The 22,635-nt window shown below is 36.2% G+C and overlaps 1 protein-coding gene across 1 annotated transcript in view; it reads right to left on the bottom strand.

Annotated features, from left to right (window-relative positions):
* The window catches only part of DNAH5 (dynein axonemal heavy chain 5), a 152,298-nt gene that overhangs the window by 62,947 nt on the left and 66,716 nt on the right, over window positions 1-22,635 (bottom strand). The window contains exons 25-42 of the mRNA XM_063324079.1: window positions 21,638-21,856; window positions 20,837-20,899; window positions 19,254-19,492; window positions 18,173-18,413; window positions 17,509-17,708; window positions 16,571-16,724; window positions 15,699-15,862; window positions 14,861-15,017; window positions 13,698-13,910; window positions 12,681-12,905; window positions 11,231-11,403; window positions 10,025-10,203; window positions 8,229-8,416; window positions 7,474-7,668; window positions 6,663-6,797; window positions 5,743-5,850; window positions 2,488-2,641; window positions 648-794 (exon numbers count right to left, since the gene is read on the bottom strand). Coding sequence (XP_063180149.1) covers window positions 648-794; window positions 2,488-2,641; window positions 5,743-5,850; window positions 6,663-6,797; window positions 7,474-7,668; window positions 8,229-8,416; window positions 10,025-10,203; window positions 11,231-11,403; window positions 12,681-12,905; window positions 13,698-13,910; window positions 14,861-15,017; window positions 15,699-15,862; window positions 16,571-16,724; window positions 17,509-17,708; window positions 18,173-18,413; window positions 19,254-19,492; window positions 20,837-20,899; window positions 21,638-21,856 — 3,154 coding nt within the window. The remainder of the gene's footprint in view (window positions 1-647; window positions 795-2,487; window positions 2,642-5,742; window positions 5,851-6,662; window positions 6,798-7,473; window positions 7,669-8,228; window positions 8,417-10,024; window positions 10,204-11,230; window positions 11,404-12,680; window positions 12,906-13,697; window positions 13,911-14,860; window positions 15,018-15,698; window positions 15,863-16,570; window positions 16,725-17,508; window positions 17,709-18,172; window positions 18,414-19,253; window positions 19,493-20,836; window positions 20,900-21,637; window positions 21,857-22,635) is intronic.

The following is a 22,635-nucleotide window of genomic DNA, read 5'->3' as shown; positions in this document are numbered from 1 at the left end:
TGTTAGGCTTTGCTCTTTTTTTTTCCTTTAGTCCTTAAGGCTTAACGATAAGTTCACACACTAGTAATATTCACACAAAACAAGGAAGAATCCATCTACCATCAAACCATCAAGGCCTCTCCTTTAGTTAATATAGCGGTCTAAGAATGTATGTGAGCATTATTTTAGGCAGAAATTGGTTGCCTAAATAGAATTATCTAGTGCCATTTGAGATGCACTATGGTATGTGCAGGGCTAGCAGGCATGACAAAAGGAGATCGCACCCTTCTAGTATGGCAGCTGGAGACCAGCTAGAAATCCTGACAGCACCAAAACTTTATCATATACTAGTGCTGGGGGAACTGACTCTTACCTTCCACTTTTCTTCTGCACAAGGGCCTATCATTTGAAAGAGAGGGATCAGTAAATTCAGTGAAACAGTATTTGCTACACTACACAGTTTGAACACAAAGCATTTAGAAGACAGACTATGTAATAGAAGTTCTTGCAGAAATATTTCAGTGTTTCCATGTAAGTAAGAAATAAAACCAACAAACAAACAAAAAAATACCACCAAACCAAACGATTACAAAATGGTCTGCTAATGCATTTTAGAGAGATGCTCTGCAGCTTCTTTTGTTTTGGAGGGAATTTTTTTTTCATTATACCTTTCTTGGCTCTTAAAGTTTTTCTCCAGAGTGCTGAAAATATTCCATCTGTCCAATCATTTGTTGCCACATCTAGACGACCAAACATTTGCGGAGCAGTTATAGCTTTAGGATTCATTCTCATTTCACGATGTGGCTGTCCACAATCTACGAAAGGCAGATCATCAGTTAGTTTTGGTATTTCTCAATCAGGGAATTTTGACAAATTCAAAATCATTACACCCAACTGTATGGTTTAATATGCATTCACCATTATAAGAAGTTGTGCATATACTCGGAAAACTTCTGGCTATACATCAATATTTGTTAATTGGAGCCATCAAAATTTAATGTAGAACAAAGTTCCGAAACTTTTGAAAGTACAGTTCACATTTCATAGATTCATCAGGAACAGAAGAGGAGCAAGATTAAATTTATTAAAGGTTTAGTTTAATATTTTGAAGGCTTATCAAACAATAGAGCTTTAAAGGTTTTGGTCTGGATGCACTTTTTTAAAACCCAATGACTAAATACCAGACAGATGCTCCACATGATTGATTTTTGGTTTTCCCTGTTGTACACTTGCATACGTCTTGGAATAAGCAAAGTATATGATATTGGCATATCCCTGTGAAGTCTCTTAGGCAGCTAAATTCTATCTAGCCATATCATGATCTTATAACCTTTATATCTTCCACATTAACAACAGCTTAAAAACTCCTATGCTAGATGCCAGACATCTTTAGAAAAGCATATTAATACTTTTAATATTAATTAATAATATTAACACTTAATTAGGAGCCAGTAATAAGACGTTGAAAGAAGGCTAAAAAATCGCGTATCTTAAAATCTTAACTGTAATCACAGTTCACTAACATGTAAGATAGAAGCCTGGCAAATCATGTGGTTTTACATTTCATGAGTTTATGCCAGAAGATCAGCTTGAAAAAAGTATTGCACCGGCTTTATCTTGGTAGTAGTTCACATCTCAGTACCACAGAAATATAGGAAAATAGTATAATGCAACTATTTGTTCTTTCTGGGTTTTTTCCTAAATGGAACAGTCATTTAGGCTGCAATGTAGACCCTACAGTGTTTTTTGAGCAGACAAATGTATTGCATGGATGAGAGACTGACTGAACCTTTTTTACAGAAACTATCAATTTCTGAAAAATTGTATAAGCAGCCTACTGAAGCTTGTGAAATGGGGTAACATAAGCTTGCCTCAAAAGAGATGTTTCCCCCCAACCCCACCCCACCCCAGCTATAAGCTTTTACTTTAATAAGATCAAACAGAAGTTCTTCCACCAATACTTTTGTTTAGAGGACAAAAACACACTCCTCAAGCATCCAGCCAGGACACAAAATGAATACCCTTGAAGTCTTTGTCACTGCCTAAACCACAAACTATCTCCTAGCAGCAATAAACGACAGAAGTAGTTATTTTATATTGCAGATAAAGACCCTGTCTTGTGAATTGTGTTCAAAAAGGACTAAACACTTATGATTAGGGGAAGGTTTCAGCATTACTTCAGCCAAACCTGGGAAATGCTTTAATCCCTTGTCTGAGCTGTCTACCCAGACAGCACTCCTCTTTCTCAATGTTTCTAGATTAAGAACTTCTAAGTACCATAATATGGAAAATAGGGTATGTATTATATTATGTGACTTTGAACGTCAGACATTTTTAAGCTTTTAAAAAGATACTACCTCAATAATTAGTATTACAACAAACAAACTGATTCTTCCAGTAATTTATTCTCACAGTGAAATAATTGAGGCTTCCTATGAAGAAACAATGTGGCTTAAAGTTTACAATATAACAGTTTAATAACAGTTAACAATGTAAATACTCACATACCTGTCATGGCTTTCATCAAAGTGTGGATGCAAACAGTTTTTCCTGCACCACTAGGTCCTAGTGTCATCAGTCCATGCCTTACTTTTTGGGTTTCAAAAAGTTGGATAACTTTCAGTTTCCAAGGAGGATGACAAACAAGTCCAGCTTCCTCCACCTATAAAACCAAATTAATACTATTTTAGTGCACAAGACATTTTGATGCTTTAAATAAAAAACAAAAGAAAAAAATAATCTATCTTCAGCAGAAGACTATACTCTTCATCAAGCTTTTACGTATATAAAAACTGTTTGGAAAAAGAATGGATATTTGGTATTTAAATATGTATTCAGAAAAATAAAAGAAGACAAACTTTTTTTTCAATAGTCAAAAGCTTTTTCGTAAGACATTTTGTTAAATATTGTTCAGTGTACAGACAGAACTTTGAGTAACTCCTTAATATCATCCTTCTAAGAGAAGACATGATGTTTTAGAATCAAATATCATATGATTGTTTACTACTTTTTACTAGTTCCAAGCTTAAAGAAGTCATCTCACTATAATGGTATTGCTGTTGCTTGTGAAAGCAACTCAAGATCGTGCTGTAAGAGTGAAGCTCTCAAAATAACAATTATATTTTATTTCAAATATAATTTCTATTTTTAAAATCGTGTTCCACAAAAAAATCTCAGAAAATATCACTAAAAAGAGGACTAACTTTTTACTGCTAAGACAAAGCTCAGCTTTTACAGTTATTGTCATGTAAACAGTCAGAACCATGGAACTGGCACTACCACTTGCTCTGTTACTCGCATATCAAAGCTCATGTCAGTTCAACTTATTTATCTTGCTCTGCAAGGAAGCCAAGAACAGAAGGCAGCATAAGATAAATTCATCAACAGCAACCACGAAGTATTTGCTGCCACCAACTCCTCATCACCATGAAGAACACCACTGCTGAAGCAATTGAGTTTGCAAAGCACAACAAAGACATCAGATGCATTATTTCATGGATACACGATAAAATTCTGTTATCATTTACATCTTAACAGCCGTCACAATTGATGCCAAATGAGTCAAGCTGCCTTTCTTTCCAGTACAGAAAAAAAAATATAGCCTTCTGACTTGTTTCCACCATTCACATATATTCAGTAATATATCCAGGACCTAATGATACACTGACAGAAAGTATCTGAACTTATTTCACATAAGACCACAAGATGGTCATGTTAGCTATTCCTTCACCCTAATCCAGTGCCATCAGTGGAGACTTGTCTTTTATTAACATTTTCTAACACTCAAGGATTCTGCAATAATCTTGTAGACTAGAGATTTCCCTTATCAAAAAAGAAGTTCACAAGCAGACTTGACGTGTTCTCAAAGGATCCTCTGTTGACAGTTGTACATATGTACTGGATCTGGTTGGGATGGAGCTAATTTTCTTCATAGTAGCCCATGTGGTGCTGTGTTTTAGATTTGTGATCAAAACAGCATTGATAACACACCAGTGTTTTGTCTATTGCTGAGCTGTGCTTGCACAGCATGAAGGCCTTCTCTGTTTCTCACACTGTCCCATCAGCGAGTGGGCTGGGGAATGGGCAAGAGGTAGGGAGCGAAGACAGATGGGACAGCTGATCAAACAGATACTCCATACCATATAACGTCATGCTCAGCGATAAAACTGGGAGCCAGTTTCTCCTAAGTAGCCATTGCTCAGAGACTGGCTGGGCATCAGTCTGCTAGTGGCGAGTGATAGCTTTTGCATCACTTGTTTGATTTATTTTTTTTCTTCATTTATTGAACTGCCTTGATCTAGAGCTTTTTTCCCTCTCTTTTCCCCTTCTGAATCTCTCCCCCAACTCAGTGGGGGAAAGTGAGTAAGTGACTGGGTGTTGGCATAGCTGCCAGCTGGGGTCAACCTGCCACAACATATAAACATAGAAAAACATTTTAATTCAAGTAATGACTATTTCTTCATTACAATATTTTCCCAACAACTCCTGCCTCCCTTCCCTAATAAAAATAGTTCTATTGAACTTGATTCTGTCCTAACCTAGCTGTTTTCATCGTACTGAGCCATTACAGCTCAAAACACAGCAAAGAGCTCCATTCAATAAAACTTTTATTCATTTCCAAGACAAACAAAACAGTCTACTATTTCTGGTTTCCATAGATTTTAAGTTGTAGCAATATGAGAAAAATATGCCAAAATAAGCTAACAAAATTTCCAAATGCAGTCATAGCACTAAAAAGGCACCATGAGATCCCTAGATCTGAACTTTTGATAAATTTTGTTTTACATAAGATAATCACGTTTACATAAGATACGCCTAAAGCTCTTCAAGTTTCCAACTCTGCTTCAGTATGGGCTGACATTACACCCTACTTACAAGCAAGCGATAATGGTCTGCTGTTACAACAGCTGACTCTTTTTATGTCTGGCTTCACAGATCACCAACAGTATTGCTACGAAGACCGTGTTATTAAAACCTCTTTTTAATTTATTAGGAAATGACAATTTAAAGCATGAGATTCAATTTATTTATAGTTTCTCCTAATAAAAGATTAATTTGTGAGTCCTATTCTAAAGCTAACTGTATAAACTACAGAAAGCAAAACAATTTTATAAACATGAGCTGATGATTCAACTCTTCCTTGTTAAGGAAGCCAGAAGACCTCTTTACTCGTATCTAATCGTATTAAATGTAAGTAAATGAAAAGTCATATAATCATATTCTTCAGAAATGCACTTCTGATGTTCTGTTTGTCATGTTGTGATTTTTTGAGGTGTTTTTTCTTTTTCTGTTTAACTCTTAGATAATTATCTGAGGAATTATTGAAAATCTGGAGGAAAGTTTAATAGAGGTGATAATTTAAGTGTACATACTTCATTAAGCTTCTATATCGCACTGATATTCTTAAGTTAGCCCAATTTAAATGTTCCAAAAGTTCCTAAAGATCCTGATTGTTAGACTTTATGCAAATATTAAATCCTGGGTCACATAAGGCAAGCGTATAAACATGCATTTTTTAACCTGGTCACCACAAATGACTCACAAGCAAAGCACAGGACGCCACAATCACAATTCACTGACATCCTTAAGAATAAGGTTAATAATAATATGCCAAAGGTAAAGATTTATGGAAAAGCTTACTCTTCTTCTAAATAGTAAAATATATTATTACCAGATGGGTAGATTCAACACAAATAATTTTTTTAGATGTCACATCATGGTAGTTATGCCACAGCAGCACAGATCAAGAGAAATGTTACCTACCTGTCTGTCAATGGCGGCTTCCAGTTCAGGATAGCCTACTTTATCAAGCTTGATATCTGGAAACAGATCTTCAATTAGACTCAGGAACAAGGGTTCATCTTCATCAATCTAGTGAAAATCCAGGGGAAAAAAACCACGGATTAAAACCTATTTTATTTATTCTATCATTTTAAAAAACAAACCCTAACTCTTGTAAGAGCTAAAGCAATGTTTTAAAATATAAGGAACCATGCATGGTAACCCTCTATGTGCTAAACACTCTAGAAGGACACAGCAGAAGATGATGTGATGCCTCCAATAACCAAAGGCTATTGAAAATAAACCACTAACATACAGACTGAATTTACTGAAGTAGATTTTAGCAATAACATGCAAATAATAAATTATTTGTCTAAGCCATAAAAAAACACAGTAAAGGAGATGAAGTATCACAGCAACACAAGAGGTTTGGTTGGCTATTTAAGACAGATAAGATGGTACTCATTACTACAAATAACAGATTTTTTCAAAACAGTGATTAAATACTTTAGGTCAAAGTTTCTAAAGAGGTTACTACATAGACTTTTATTTGGTCACTTATTTCTGTAGGTAGCAGGGGAAATACATAAAAAAAAAAATCTGAACAATGCAAGGTGCAAGGTGGTGTAGTTTAACACAGGTAGGCAGCCAAGCACCACACAGCCCCTCGCTCACTCCCTCCCTAGCCCCATACAAGGTACTACAAAGAAAATTAACACTATCCCAGCCAAAACTAATAGCAAAGACTCTCCAGAGAATGGAACATATCCAAGTTAGCTTCAGTGTAAAGGCCACATCCAATTTTCTAGTGATCACCTTAACAGATTCAAATCGTATTCCAAAAAAAGATCACATAGCTCTAAAGTGCAGTTTAATTAATTTACCAGGCCCTCGGAACTTACCAGTTTAGACAGGTTCATGTCTCTCAGCACACGCATGACAATGGTAGATTCAGTATCTGTGGGATTTGCTCTTTTTGCTGCTCCTAATGTACGTAGCACTGACAATATATTCCGCAAGCCAAAATCATAATGCACCTAGAAGATATGCAAAGTTTGGGAAAATTTTCCTCAAGTCAACAGGGATGAAACAATTCTTATTTATCATTTAAGATATGGATATGTATGAGAAGTGGTATATGTGGCACAAATGTCTCCTAACATCCAACAACTAGTCTTTGGCTGCATGAGTATGGGTGACTTCATCCACCACCTCTGCTATCATCTACTGAACTGTAAGGTGTGACAGAAAAAAGAAAAGTAGTCATAAGTCTTTGAACCAAGATCAGGTTCCTAAGGAGTATTAACAAGCAAGCTAGCAGTATTATTTTGAATTCTCTGTGGACCTTGGAAACTGATTTTATTTGAGAAATGTCTAAACAAGAACAGGCAGCACAAACCAAACGCCTCTCAATCCACTCTATATCACCAATTAATATATAAGCCCTTTATTTGCCTTAATCGTCACCATTCATTAAAGCTAAATCTTAGTAATAAGCAATGTTCTGAATGAAAGTCCCATTCTTGTACAGATAACCCGTAGTAGGAGTTAACCCTCCAGGACTGATGAGGGTTGCACTACTAAACTGTAAATGTCATTTAGCTTACTTAGTTAACACAAACTTTTCCGTTTTCTGCACATGGACACTAATAATTTATAATATGATATGTAGTTTTTCTCTAAGATAATTATTCCTCATATGAAAATAATCACCTGCTTTGACAGTTGTTCTTCACACAGCTTGTACAGTGTAAAGAATTTCCTTGCCAATACAACATTAGCAATGAAACCACAACTAGCCAATTTGACACGAATTATGATTTGTCTGTCAGGAACCATCATAGCCACCGAACGGAAGTTAATCTTCAAGTTTTCAGGAAGTTCTTGCCTTCCAGCATATCCTGGATTCTGAAAAGAAAAACAGGTTTTGAAGTTGACTGCAGCTTGCATAAACAGAAGAATCAGCAAAGGAACATGTAATCTGGTTAGAAAAAATAGCTTTTTGGCTTTAAATCACATGTAAAAATGAATTGCTATGCAGATTTACCACCACATTTCTACAGTATTTTAGTCTCTCTTACATCCATGAGGTATAAAAAACGTTCCACCTAAACACTTCAAATCTGTATTTCTCTTATAGGTCCTGTTTTCGTTGGCTATTTCTACCTATATCTCTATGGCCATTTTTCTGTACTTTGAGAACCAAAATGTAGCATGCAGAAGTAATGTGACAGTGAGATAACAATCTGCATTTACAATCCTGGCTGCATTTCTTAATTGTATGTGCTTGATGTCATTGAAAAAAGACCCTGTAAACTCTCTGTATAGTAACGCTCAACGTTCTCAAACTATCAGTAAGTTCTAAGAGCTGAGTGACATAAGAGTTAGCAAGTACATTTAACATGTCAAGTTAGAAGTGATTATTGTACAATCACCACTGGCATATTAGAAACCTATTGAATACCTACCATAGTAAGAAAGATGCCAAATTCTGGGTTCATTTCCACATTATCTCCATCAGTAAAAATAAAACTTTTTTTACGTTCCTTCTTACATGTCAACACAATTGCAATTTGCTGTGCAGCTACTGATAGTACTGGCAAATCAATACGATTGAATTCATCAAAGCAACCCCAGGAGCCAGACTGAGCAAGACCTTCAAAGACAAAAGCAACTGAGCATCTGACCATTATGTTGTTAACCCTTTTTTGATGCAATTCGTAAGTCAAAAATCAAGTTAATCTACCTCAGGAAAAAAAATATTTTGTGGAAGGTTGGGAAAGGGACAAGGAGAAGAATTTAGTTCTTTTTCAAGCAAGAATATACAAAGTTCCAAAAGTCATCAAGCTTGTCTAGGATACTACATCCTTCAATTTCTGCTCCTCTCAGTATCTTGAATGTTGTCCTGTTCCTCCCTTCCCACCCAAGAAAAAAAAAATCCCTGCAATAAGTCTATGAAAATATGATTGCTTGTCAATAGCTTATTGCACAGATTAAAATTAACAATAAAAATGCTTTCACTAAGAGAAAAGTTAGGAGTCTGTGCCAGAACTGCATTCTTCCTCAGACATTTTGGGGAAAACAAAAGAAAACAAAACATCGTCAACACAATCATTTGCAACAACACAATATTTAAGGATCTCCACTTGATCTCTAATTTGACATCTGTCATGACTGATGGGAATCAATTCCAGGTGCCTAAAAAAAAAAAAACATTTATCTGCATCTAATTTCAGTGAGCTGTACCAATTGTTTTTAACCTATATAGAGGTATTCATGCACTTCCTTCAACTGATAAGAACTTTGATATTTGAAGGAGAGAAAATTTTTAAATGAGAATCCAACACATTCCACCAGTTCAGCAATAAATTTCACAGCTGCTTCCTTTTGTACTGCCAGTCCTCCTTGATTATTCCAAGTGTCTTTACGTATCTCTTCATATACTGTCTCACGTTTTCAGACATTCCTATTTCTTGGACACAGTGTTGCAAATGTATTTTACATTCATAATTAGATATTAATTACTTGCATCTATTAAAATGCTGAAAACCACATGCTGATTATGTGTTGACTATGTTTTATAAAGATGTTCTCTTAGCGTTTGTAACTTTCACATAGTCCACAGAATCATATAATCACAGAATATCCTGAGTTGTAAAGGACTCATGAGGATCAAGTCCCGCTCCTGACTCCACACGGGGCTACCTAAAAGTTAAACCACATATTTAAGAGTGTTGCCCAAACATTACTTGAACACCGACAGGCTTGGGGCCTTGACTACTTCCTTGGGGAGCTTGTTCCAGTTCCTTGACCATCCTCTCGGCAAAAAATATTCTCCTAATATCCAATCTGAACTTCACCTGACACAGCTTTAAGCCATTCTCTCATGTCCTATCACCAGACACCAGAGAGAAGAGATCAGCACCTCCCTCTCCGTTCCCCGCCATGAGGAAGTTGTAGACAGCAATAAGGGCACACTTCAAGTCTCCTTTTCTCTAAGCTGAACAAACAAACCCAGTATACTCACCTGTTCCTCATAAATCATGCCCTTTAGTTCTTGCACCACCTTTGTTGCTCTCCTTTGGACACGTTCCGATATTTTTATACACTACTTACATTATTGACCCAAAAAATTGCACACAATACTCGAGGTGGGGCCACTCCAATGCTCAGTATAGTGGGACAATCACTTCTTTTCACCAGTTAGTTATACTGCGCCTAATGCACCCCAGGATACAGTTGACCCTTTTGGCCAACATCTTACCTTTGAATATCCTCCCGAGTCCTCGGAAATCCATCTGGTCTGAACAGTTGAAGACCACTACGTATTTTCCAAGGCACCGTCCCATGTCTTTGATGGTTTCAGTTTTTCCAGTTCCTGCAGGTCCCACAGGTGCTCCACCCATGTTCATGCCTAAAGCTTGAGCCAAAGTGATGTAACATCTAAAAGGCAATACGCTATCATCACTTAATGGGCTGCAATACGGTTTTCTGTACAGTGACAGAGGAACTTACTCAAATATGTTACATGAGGAAGGTCTGATTTAAGGAGACAGGTAAACATGCCTCTAATTACAATTCAAAGCGGTAAGAAGGAAAACCCTTCACTCAGCCTCTGATGCCGGTAACATTAAGGTTCATCTCCTCATACAGAAAGTGGAAGAACAGATAATCCTCAATAATCAACAACCTGAAAGATCACAAGAAAGGAGGAAAGCACATACAGAGATGCTGCCTAATCTAGTTTGGTTAGCTTCGTTCCTGAATTACCTTAACTGAAGAAGATCTGAACTACATTATACTGTGGAGTACAATAATTAAAGACAGCTAACCTTTCCTTTTTCATCCACCTTTAAAATTTGATCATACAGTGCATCCCATTCTCATAAATGTAACTTCTATGTGTAATGCAGTCAAACACCAAGCTAACAATTATAGCTCAAGGGAAGCCCTAAAATTTGCTAGAAAAAAAATTGCTACAAAGAAAACCCACAAACACAAAAAAAGCCAAAAAAAAACCCCAAACCAGAGCCACACCCAATGCCATTATTTTGCCAATCATAGCTTATAAATCATTCTTTGTGTTATTCTAGTTAGGTAGGTAGCCTTCTCTGTTAACAGCATTGCTTGCCCATAAACACTTATTTTTGTCCCGTATCTCTCTCTGCATATTATATCTGTTGGATGTACCTGGTCCTCAAGTATACTAGCCTCACATACATGAGAATCAAAATCCTATACATCATATATGTGGGGATCTGCCAAGCATGTGGCAGAAATTAAGCTGAAAGTTATTCATATTGTAAGGTACAGTAACAGAAATATTAATGTATTCCATGTAACATGATAAGACTGTGAAGGATAAGCTCTGCAGAAATCTATTTTGCATCCAGTAGGAATGAATAAATTGCTCTTCTAAAAGCCTAGGTTTGGCATCAAAGAATAAAGGAATTAAATCAGTCTTTTTTACCTGTCTGTAAGAGGCGTTATGACAAGCCTGTCGGTACAGCCCAAGAATTCATTCTGGTATGTGAAACCCACATCAGTGATCTTAATCATCATTTTATCAGAGTCTTCATTAAAATAAAATCTACACTGTTTCAGCCACTCAAAATCTGTAGGGCTCTTGATATGCATGCAACACTAAGAAAAGAGGAGGGGAAAGGCTGTGGTATTCATGGTTAACATTTCTTTTTGGCATTTATATTATCTCAGCTAAGTAGTACTGCAAAGACAGCACTGCAATCACAACGAAAGGCATAAAGAACAGCTAGTAACACAAGAATACTGGAGACCCTACCTTGATTTTTACCACAAAAATTGCTAATGTGTTATTGCTGTCCCTGAAACCCATACTAAGGCAAAGGAACTTCAGGCTTTAGAAGAGCGTGTCAAAATTCTAAATACAAATCAACAGTCCATAAGCCTCAAAGAAGTCATTAAGTTCAGTTAACATTAAAACTGCCATTTCTTTTACTCATGTCTACCATTTATTTTTACATATGAGTAGGAAGCACATAATTCTTTTTTAAAAAGTCAGGAGAATTGTATGAAGCCACATGCAAATTGGAAAAAAGGTAATTCAAGACAGTGTCATGGAGCAAGACAGCTAGGAGTAATTCAAATTTGACCAACTGAATATTAAAACAGGATTTAAAAAGATGCCCTGCAGGTTGTATCTAAAAACTATACTTTACATCAGATAATTATAATCAGAAACAACTGGTCCTACAATGAAAAGATAGGCGTCTGCCTATCAGCAATGGGTTAAAACTCAGTAATTCTTTTCTCAGACAGCTTAATTTCAGAGGCAAATCCAGAGTTTTCTACAGATAAAAGGGTATGCTAGGTTTTAAGTTTGAAAGTTTAAGCAGTAAATGCTTTCATTTTCCTAATTTTAGTATTCTGTGTCAGCATAAGAAGGTGTGAAGTGAATAAACAAATCCCTAAGTAATAATTAGGTATGCTATTGAAACTAGGACAGAAGGGATAGCAGCTTCAACCAACTTTTTCCTATACTATAACTGTATACTCTTTCTATTTACTCCTTGAGAATCACAACGTAGTCCAGAGAAAGGACAATTACTTGCAACACAACGTATGAGGAAAAAGTCCCCCCTAACTGATCATGTAACAGAGGCATCTAACTTAAGTGGGCCAAGACAAAGAATTATAAAATTCTGCTATCGTTTGTATGGGAAAAAAACCACTGAATTACTTAAAGTGAAACTAAAACATGGATTGAAGGAACACCAGCATTTTTATAATACTCCAGGTCACATAATCATTACAGTCCTGAAATCAAATGTTTAGCTTAAGAGGCAGGAGTTCATACGTATAGTAATATTTACTTCTTGTCCTTTCACATTGTTTTACATGGAAACCAACTCATAACTCATTGTAAAATTTTCAATACTTACCAGACCATCAAAAATGTCCCTCTGATGCACATGAATAGTGATTAATGTCTCATATTTAACTCGCTCGACTGGGCTAAGGTCTTTTGTTGTCATACCTATCAGCATGTTTAGAAGATCCAAGAAAAACTGGTTCGTCTTTCGCATAATTTTTTTATCATACCTGGCATTAGCCAAAGCTTCCTCTGAGTCTCTTGTCCAAATCATTTGGACTCCCAACAACCCAACCTTAGGAAACATAAAAGTATATGCTTCATAATTTTTTCTCTTTCACTTAAAACATACATTCACAGACACAGATAAACTAAAGAAATTGTTCTGCTACTATGTACATAAAATTATTTTTTCATGCATCCATATAGAGGTCATTCAACCCACGCATTTGTTTTATGTCACAACTCCATTCAGAAACACATAGTTAAATCCATACTACAGTCTTGTAGAGACTGCCTACAGTGCACTGCTGATACAAGTGTTCAATATAATTTACAGTATATATATAAATACTATATATAATTAACATACCTTATATATTTAATAACTATTCAGTGAATAATTAATGGTTTCATTTAAAATCTTTTTTCAATAATTCGCAAACTCTTTGTTCCCTCTCCACTTTCCTGATCACAAGTGAAGAAGCTTCTACTAAAAAAATCATTTTCCCTCAGCTCCAAACCTTTAGCAATGTACAATGTTTTCCTGAATATATGAACAATATAATATTTTACTACTTTTTCTTCAATAGCTAAGTATTAAGCTTGTAAAGAAATAGTGTTAATTCCATTGCATTAATTTATTGCATTCCACATCATTTTTAAAAGGAGCTTCAGGGTAAGTTTTCTTCTTTTGGTTTCATATACGTAAAGTGTAACTTAAAAGACTGAGTTGATTAAGATAAATTTAAACGTCAGTTTTGCATTTATAACACTGGCTGCAATTTTGACTACAAAGACAAAGAAAAAACCACCAATGTGCTGCATATCTGTGAACAATTATTCATTGATTTAACAATGATATTACCTGGGCTGGGTAAGTAGAAAGAAATTCAGCCAGCTGGAAACCAGTTTCCTGGATGTGTGCAGCTGCCTGGCGAATAACATGATGCAGTGACAGCTGGGATTCCTTCAACAGAGAATTGAGCCAAACTTCCACATTACCTTCAGCCATTACAGGTCTAGTCAGCTCTACAGTCTCACCTTCTCGTGAACTAATCGACAATATACGATCATACACCTAATAAAAGTCAAGCAAAAACATTTTGTGATTTATAGATTTATTGTTATCTCTAACATACCTGTCTGATTTTCCTGCCATCAATCCAGTAAACTTATTTAGGTTGCTAATAAATTATACCAATCTGTTAAGCGAAATGTAAAAACAATTAAATCATCACTGTTGGTGTGCAGAAAGGCTTTGAACAAAAGACTGTCATCTGAACAAGGAGACAAACCCCAATTCACCAACAATTCCTGAATTTCACTTAAGTTTCAATGACAGCATCCACTTTCCAGTCACAATAAAGGAAACCTTCCCCCACTACTGGTGGGTTAATATCCTAACAACATTTACAATCAAAAATAACAGAAACACAGAAGTTGAGGAACACGATCAATCAAAGTAATTTCAAATGCATGGGGAGGTAGTGAATTTCTAAGAAAATATATACATACGCAGGAAAAAAAAAAAATTTTTGTTGCTATCTGTTCTTGTAATGGGTATAAGAAAATTGTTCTTCAAACACTGAGAAGGGATATTAAGGGATAACTCAGAAACAAGATGGGAGACTAGATACACTTTTTCTTTCAATCAAACAATGAATGAAAAAGTACAAATACAGGCAATCTAAAAATACAAATAGGCTCCTAAAGAATCAGAAGCTTATCTGAGGATGCTAACCTATATTAAACCATGGAAGACAGTTCAGTACCTGGCTGTTTTTTTCTGAAACCTAAGCACTGGTATAAATTTTTGTTTGTTTTGCTATTCTATGTAGAGTTTTCCTATTAAGTAAATGAGGATATGAAACTAAATCTTAAACAAAGAAAGCCTACACAGCATCAAATAATTGATGAGCTTTCTAAAACAGACGAATGCCCTATGCACCCAGACAGCTTTCTTATTTAACACGTATCACACATTGTTAATTTGAAAGAATATAACGTTGAGGTGTGGGCAGTACATACCCTTTCATGGAACCTGACAGTTTTAATGTTGTCAAAGACATTCAGCAGATGTGCCTGTATATTGTGAGAGTCTGATGCCTGGCCAAGAATTTCTAGGAGAGCGGGATCTGACACAAAGAAGAATCGTGGAAATAGGAGGCGCTTTTTCTCCAGGTACCTGCATTTTAAAAAAAATTGGCCAGGGGGACGGGGGGGGCGTGGAGGGGGAGTGGGGAAGATGGTAAATGAATTAGGTTAATTTATACATCCTTTCCTCTTTAAAGTTGGCATTTCTTACAATGCATCATTGCAATTTTTATCAGTGGCAACGACAACTCTTATCCATCATACCTTCATGTTAGGCACCTGCTTTAAGACTACTCTTTTAGCATCAGAAGTAATTTCATTGAAAGGGTTTATTATTTGCTATAACATAAGCACCGGCAAAAAGAAAAGAAACTAAACCAAAATAAACTATTTTTTACATTAAGTGTGTTGCTTGCTATTTAAGTGTCTCAAGCTGAATTTCTCCCAGATGTGTGAATGGTCTGAACAGGACATACAAACCAAGACTGCCTTCTGGATTGAAACTAGGCTGAAATAAGCTTTGGTTTCAACAGAGATAGACAGTGATTGACAGCTTAGTCACAAACCGAATACTTACCAGTGAGCTGCCAGCAATTTCTTTGGAGGTGATGTATCATCCTGCTAACTTGTTTGCTCAGTTCAACTGAATTCATAGTAGAATAAGAATATGATCTTTGCAACATCCGTGGGACAGTACTCAAGCAATTGCTCTTTCCCCAGTTACACAATTTACAATCATCTGCCCAAGACTGTGGTCTTGTAGTAATCTTACCCTGTGAGTGATTTCTGACAGATTTCAAGCTGTTCTAGTAAGTGTGGCAGTAGCTGGCCCATGATTTCATCTCCGATGCAGCACTGAACAACATTAGGTGTTTCATGAGCTCGGGTCATGATCCTCACCCAGGATTTATCAATGTTAGAGAAACGCTTTGCTTCCTGTTGAAAGATGATAATGAATGTGGAAGGGAAAAGGGGAAGGAAGGAGGAGAGCAGAGAGAAAAGGTATTTGCTTGCAGAATTGTCACCCAGTAATCTCCCCAGTAATCTTCTCACTAGGATTCCCATGTCCAACTTGTAAAGATTTTTCAGCTTAGAAACACCCAAATCTTTCTGCTTACACGATACAGCTTATTTTATACTTGACTGTCAAGCCTGCTATCTACTTTCTCTTTCAATCATTCTTAGAGAAAAAGACAGAAAACTCATTATGTTTGAATTGCATGCTTCAACTGTGAAGATTTTTTTCTAAAAACTGAACTTAACTTCAGTTAAAGTGATGTAAAGAAAGCTATGTAGGAAAGTTTAAGATAAAGACTCCTAACAAAATCGTAGGTACTACTAGACTAGTGGTACGTACTACTAAGCTAGCCTAACTAGGCTAGGCTACTACTAGGCACAATACTTAAAAACATATTGGTTAACAATTTTACAGTCACAAAACGACCAACTAGCTCACAAAATTTTACTATTCTCTCTAAGACAATACTTCTGTTGGCATTGTTTACCTAATTTCTTAGCAAGTCTAGGTTTTTTAAATACCAAAAAAAAAAAAAAGTTTATGTTACTCCATCAATTATGACATCACAGTTAAGTTTTATTCTTAAAAGGTAGAAAACCAAACTGAAAAAAGGCATGTCTGAAAACCTTTGGAAGCTGCTTTGCTATGTCACCGCCAACAAAAACAGCTTCTAAGTAGATCCACAAATTCTGCACATTCATCCAGTTCTCAATTATATCTGTTGTGTTGGAAAGATAGTGCACCCATTTCTGAATCTGTGTCTTGAAGGGTGTGTTGTATCTAAAATAAAAAGAAGACACTTGCTTTATTTCCAGAAGGAAACAAGTCTCCTGAAAGCCAGCACATTATTCATGAAGATGATGAATAATGTTGCTGTTTGTATCTTTGTCAAGTGAAAGTATAAAAACCTATACTTGACTCAATTCAGCTAGTTAGCAGCTATAAACCAAAACAGCTCCAACTTGCTCCTTTGTACACACAGCGTGTAGCACAACTCTGATCCAACAGAAGCTGAATAGGAGCAAGATTTCAATTTACCTCTACAGTAAAGTAGTTTCAAAAACGGACCATGCAACATCTCAAAAGCTGCAAGACTCCTAGAGTACTTATCAACTTAACTCTTGCTTTTGAACATCTGCCAGATGATCAAGTTCTGTGTTCCTTATTTTATCTGCAAGCTCATTTTAACTAGGATTTTCAGCACCTTCAGCATGAGGCAACAACCTATCACAGGGGATAGAGCAGCAGCGCCTGTAATACCTGTAATACACCTGCCATAACAAGGCAGTGTTCCCCTTTATGCTTGTCACCACTTTTTTGCAACAATGAAAACTGTCCACTTGATTACTCAGGAAGTTTGAACTGCATCCACATGCCTTCAAAAGAACTTTTTGGAGGAATACAAACAATAAGAACTAGGCCATGAACAGTTCAAAGACAAGCAGGCTCTTAGTTTTTAGCTAGATGTTTGTTTTCCTTCTCTGTGAAAGACAGATTTGTTCAATAAAACAAAGCCTCTGGCTGACATTTTTATCTACGCACATACACACACTTTTTCTGTTACCTGTTACTCATGAGAGAGCCAAGAACCATCAAGCTGTCCTCCATGGTAGCAATTGTTTCTGATGTGCTGTCACCTCTTAAAAGAAGTTCCCCACGGGTTTTAAAGTTTGCGAAGACAAATGTTTTGTTGTCCCATTCAGCTATCACTTGTTTTAACTTCTGCTCAATGTCTCTCTCCTTCACAGCACTTATGCAGATATCCTTTTAAATAAATAGGATGTCAAAACATGCTATGAATGGTTCAAGTCTCCAGTATACAAATCTGACTCATGCTTCCTCTACCCCTGTAAGGCTGATGAGCAACTGTTTCTCAAGTGGAAAGATCTACAGACATACAAACACCATAGCTAATAGTCTGTATACCACATCATGATATGGCCATCTTTTGGGGGAATAAAAAAATAACACAGTGATAACTTTTCATATCTTTAATGGTGCAAAGCAAGCAATCCTCACAAATTAACTCATGGGCCACAGCTGCATGATGTAAAAGAGGAGTTGACACCACAATATATTTGTGTCTTTAGTTTATACAGAAAGCTGAATTGATAGTATCTCTGTTCTTTCTTTAGAAATATTCTGTTTTCCTTCTTACCGCTGATACTCATATGCTATTTGAGCAGATCGTTTTGTTTCATGCATCTATTTCCCTTCCTTCACACTACCTCTATTTCCTCTTTATATCTTAATAGTGGAGCTTCCATTATATTCCTCAGTTTGAATGTTTCACTTTCCACATCAAAGTTGTGTTCAGTGAGATCCATAATCTGCTTCCAGTGCCGAGGCATCATTGCTTTACTTGACATACGCTCAAGCAATGGGCAACATTCACTGAAGTCCTCAATGGTCTTCTTCAGGTCAAAAAAGGCCTGCCATTCCTTTACACCACGAGGAAGCTTACGGCATCTATATAGAAATAATACAAGCTTTTTCAAACAGTTTCAAACATTCCTTCTGTTACCCATTTAACGACAGGAAACCCATAAAACCATATATGGTTTTAACAGCAGATCACATACATTCCAAATTCAGGTTACCTGTATTTTGAAGGTTCTGCATGTGAAAAAGTCTGTTTCCAGTCTATTTCATTGACTAATAGCTGGGAAAGCACCTACAGGCTCCCCCTAAGGAGTGTAGCTGCATAATTCTAATACATGTTGTCCAAGAGATCTTCAAAAGCAATTGAACCACCTTACATCTTGATTTCATCTTTTGTTGAGGTTCATGATATGCACTGCTCTGAGCTCTAGCAAAAACCCTTTTTTTACTAGAATTAAACCCATACAAGTCTAATTCTTTAAATCATTTGCTTCTTGGTTTGATGAAAAGTTCAGTGACTATGCATGCAATATATCCCATTTTGTAGAAAAAACATTCATCAATTCACTAACTTGCCTTAGACATCTAGTGCGCATCTGTCTCTCATGAATAATAATACTACAACAAACAAGTGAAATTTGCCTTCATGAACAAAATAGACAGCAATTTTAACATATATTCCAATCTCATAAAAAAAAATTACCCAATCATCTCTCCAAGGAACAATAATCTTCAACATTTAGAGTCTAAACTGGCTCCTTTATTTTATGAAGTTGGTAACGGGTATATTTTTTTCAATTAAAATTCACATTTTTCATGTTTCAATGAACAAATACATGCTCAGATATGTTTATTGGTGCTAACCAATCATATTTTAAAAGTAACAAAATTATTTTAGGTATTTTTGCCACAGTAGCAGTTTCCCACCTGTTCTGAAACTCCAGAAGTTCACTGTTAATTTTTCCAGTGTCTAATTCTGACCAAAGAATGTCATAGTAGCCATTGACTGTGTCAATGACATTGTTATACAGATTATAGAGTTTCTGTAACAGATTCAGTTGCTTCTTTATTTCAAACAGCTGAGGATACTGAGTAACAGGCAAACCAAAAAGATCTTCCCCACCAGTACAAGTGATGTATTTCCGAAAGAGGTTATCAAATCGATTCTAAGAAAGAAAAAGAAAAAATTAAATAAAATTAAACAGCTAAATATTCAAGATTTGTCATTATTCTTACAGTTGCATTGGTGATTAAAATCTAGTAAATACTAGAAAGATATACAGGAGATACTAACAATTTACACTGTCAACAGTTTTGTCAATAATTTTCACGAGAAAAGTAACTTTCAGTGAGCTTGGAGGCACATATTTAGAAGTTGACAGGGAGGCCATTTACTCGATGTGGCACAGTGACAGAATGAGTCCTAAGCTTCCACTTGAAAGAGGTGTAGCATGACATGCAAACCAAATAAAGGTGGATGCAGCAAGCTCTACCTCTCTAAATATGCTGTGTAATTCTTTTATTGCAGGGTTGACATAAGAGTTACTACTGTTTAAGAAGGAAAGAAAAATGAAATTTAATTGTCAATTGCAATATAACCGAGGGATCATAGTAGGAAGCCAAATCATCATTACAGGAATTAAAATTAACCATGGTACAAAGAAGCTTTTGAACAAGAAAAAAGAAGAAAAAAAGAAGAAAAAAAGAGGGGAAAGGAGGGGAAAGGAGGGGAAAGGAGGGGAAAGGAGGGGAAAGGAGGGGAAAGGAGGGGAAAGGAGGGGAAAGGAGGGGAAAGGAGGGGAAAGGAGGGGAAAGGAGGGGAAAGGAGGGGAAAGGAGGGGAAAGGAGGGGAAAGGAGGGGAAAGGAGGGGAAAGGAGGGGAAAGGAGGGGAAAGGAGGGGAAAGGAGGGGAAAGGAGGGGAAAGGAGGGGAAAGGAGGGGAAAGGAGGGGAAAGGAGGGGAAAGGAGGGGAAAGGAGGGGAAAGGAGGGGAAAGGAGGGGAAAGGAGGGGAAAGGAGGGGAAAGGAGGGGAAAGGAGGGGAAAGGAGGGGAAAGGAGGGGAAAGGAGGGGAAAGGAGGGGAAAGGAGGGGAAAGGAGGGGAAAGGAGGGGAAAGGAGGGGAAAGGAGGGGAAAGGAGGAGAAAAAAAAGATTGGGCAGAATTGCATTCATGAGGAAAAGACACAATAACAAACACAAGAACAGCCTATAACCAAACACACTAAACTTGAGAGTAGGCTTTCATCAGGATACTTGCATCTAGTAATTACTACACATTACCTATGGAGCCTTTCTCTTAGCTCCTAAAAAATCTGCTTTTAACCAGCATTCCTTGCAAATGTATAGAAAAAATACCAACTTAGTTTTCATTAAGTTCAAACAGACTTTGCCCAATCAGTAACCCTATGTATCAATGAAAATTAGTTCAACTACTGTGATTCATTCTCAGAGTCTTCAGGTGTTAGGTTTACTTGCAGTACATACTAACCAATGTCTTAGAATTAACAGTACCTGAAACATAGTAAGCCTGTCACTGGCCTCCTGAGGCTCTAAGCCAACCACCATTGGCCCATTCTAAAAAAAAAAAAAATAAATAAATAAATTAAATAGTGAATTTAGAGGGTAAAAATAGCCACAACTTATTTCTAATCAGCAATTTCTGAATGCTAAACTCAAACATTTTTGTAGCTACAGGATTCCATCCATACATCAGATAACAACTGAAAAAAGAAATCACACAGTTATCTACTAGAACAAGCACTTTTTCTTTTTTTTTTTTTTTTTAAAAAGAAAAAACAAGAAGGCAATTAATTGTCTTTTTAATACAGATGTTTTGATAATAGTGTAAAAGCTAGGCGACGGTAGCTCCTTTTTCAAGTAAAAATCAGCATTACTTAGAGGATGATCCAAGGCTGGTTCGGCTTGACTCATTTATATTCTACTGAGAAAGAATATAAAAGATTAAGTCATTTGTACTTACATCCAACATCAGAAAATGCTTCTTATATTCTAACATAATCTCTCATTAATCCCAGTCTTCACATTTGCTCATGCTAACTAGCTGTTTATCATAAACCCTAAATGTCTTAAGTCTTATTCTTTAAGAGCTGACTACCAGCATTACATACTTTATTCAAATAAAAAAATAACCAAAGCCTGCCCTACACTGAAACTCAAATACCACATTAACAAGAATAAACATATTCTTGAGAAAGCAGAGGCACATCCCATTAATTAGTCAACTCCACAACCTTTCCACACTCCCACTGCTCCTCAAAAACTCCTCTAATACAATACAGCACAAATACTTGCCTCGCCATAATCTGAATAGAACTGTGCACAGTCTTCAGTAAAAGTCTTCACAGTGCTAATAAGCTCTCCTCTAAAGTTTGGCTGCAGAGCAATGAGCTCATTCTGCACTTCATTTGCACGGACTAGCAGTTTTTCCCAAGTGTAGTGCAAAGTGTCCACCTTCTCTGTCTCTTCCTTGGCCACAAGTAGATCATATTTGTTTAACATAGCATAGGATTCCTGTCAGAAGGTTGGATGAAGACACACAAAATGGTAGCTGAAGTTAATTTTACAAATATATATATATGCTAACATTTAAAATTTTTAAGACGAGAGAATGATTTCTTAGAAAATTTGTTCTTTTTTCCATAGCAATTATCACAATCTGGCATATCAATACCAAACTGGAAGAAACATCAAAATGAAAACTAGTTAGTTCTCCTTAACCTCCTTACCTTTCACATAGCATTCTGTTTTGTGATACATCATTTGCCCTAGTGCAATCTGCCTCTCTAAAAAAAAAAAAAGCTATTTCTAGTTAAAGAACTCCTTAAGTCTACAGGTTTTAGTTTCATTTTAATGAGAATATTTTTCTCATCCATGTCTTCAGTTGTCTGCTATGACCCAAACTGAATATTACGGGAGGTAAGACATGCGAAAACATCTAAACAGAGACCTTCAAGTAAACAAAGTAAACATTCTATTCCATAAAGACCTTTAAGCCCTACTATATGTTTTTGACAAAAAGAATTAATAAAACACATCAAAAGTTACCACAATTAATATGTTGCAACTATTTCAAATGTTATAACTGTTCATCACCAAAATGAGGAATCTACATAATCTACATCGTTTTCTCAAAACTTTGATCTCCACTTGTACCACCAACGTATGAACATGCCACCCTTATCGAGTTTCACGAAAATACAAATGAAATTCACTTACTATAAATTAGCATAGTGTAGGGTAGCAATGAATATTGTGGCATAACAGTTTCATCTGAAAATTTTTGTATAAAG

Source organism: Chroicocephalus ridibundus, chromosome 2, assembly GCF_963924245.1.
Source record: "Chroicocephalus ridibundus chromosome 2, bChrRid1.1, whole genome shotgun sequence".
Taxonomy (NCBI): Eukaryota; Metazoa; Chordata; class Aves; order Charadriiformes; family Laridae; genus Chroicocephalus; species Chroicocephalus ridibundus.
This window is presented reverse-complemented; position numbering and strand designations above follow the sequence as displayed.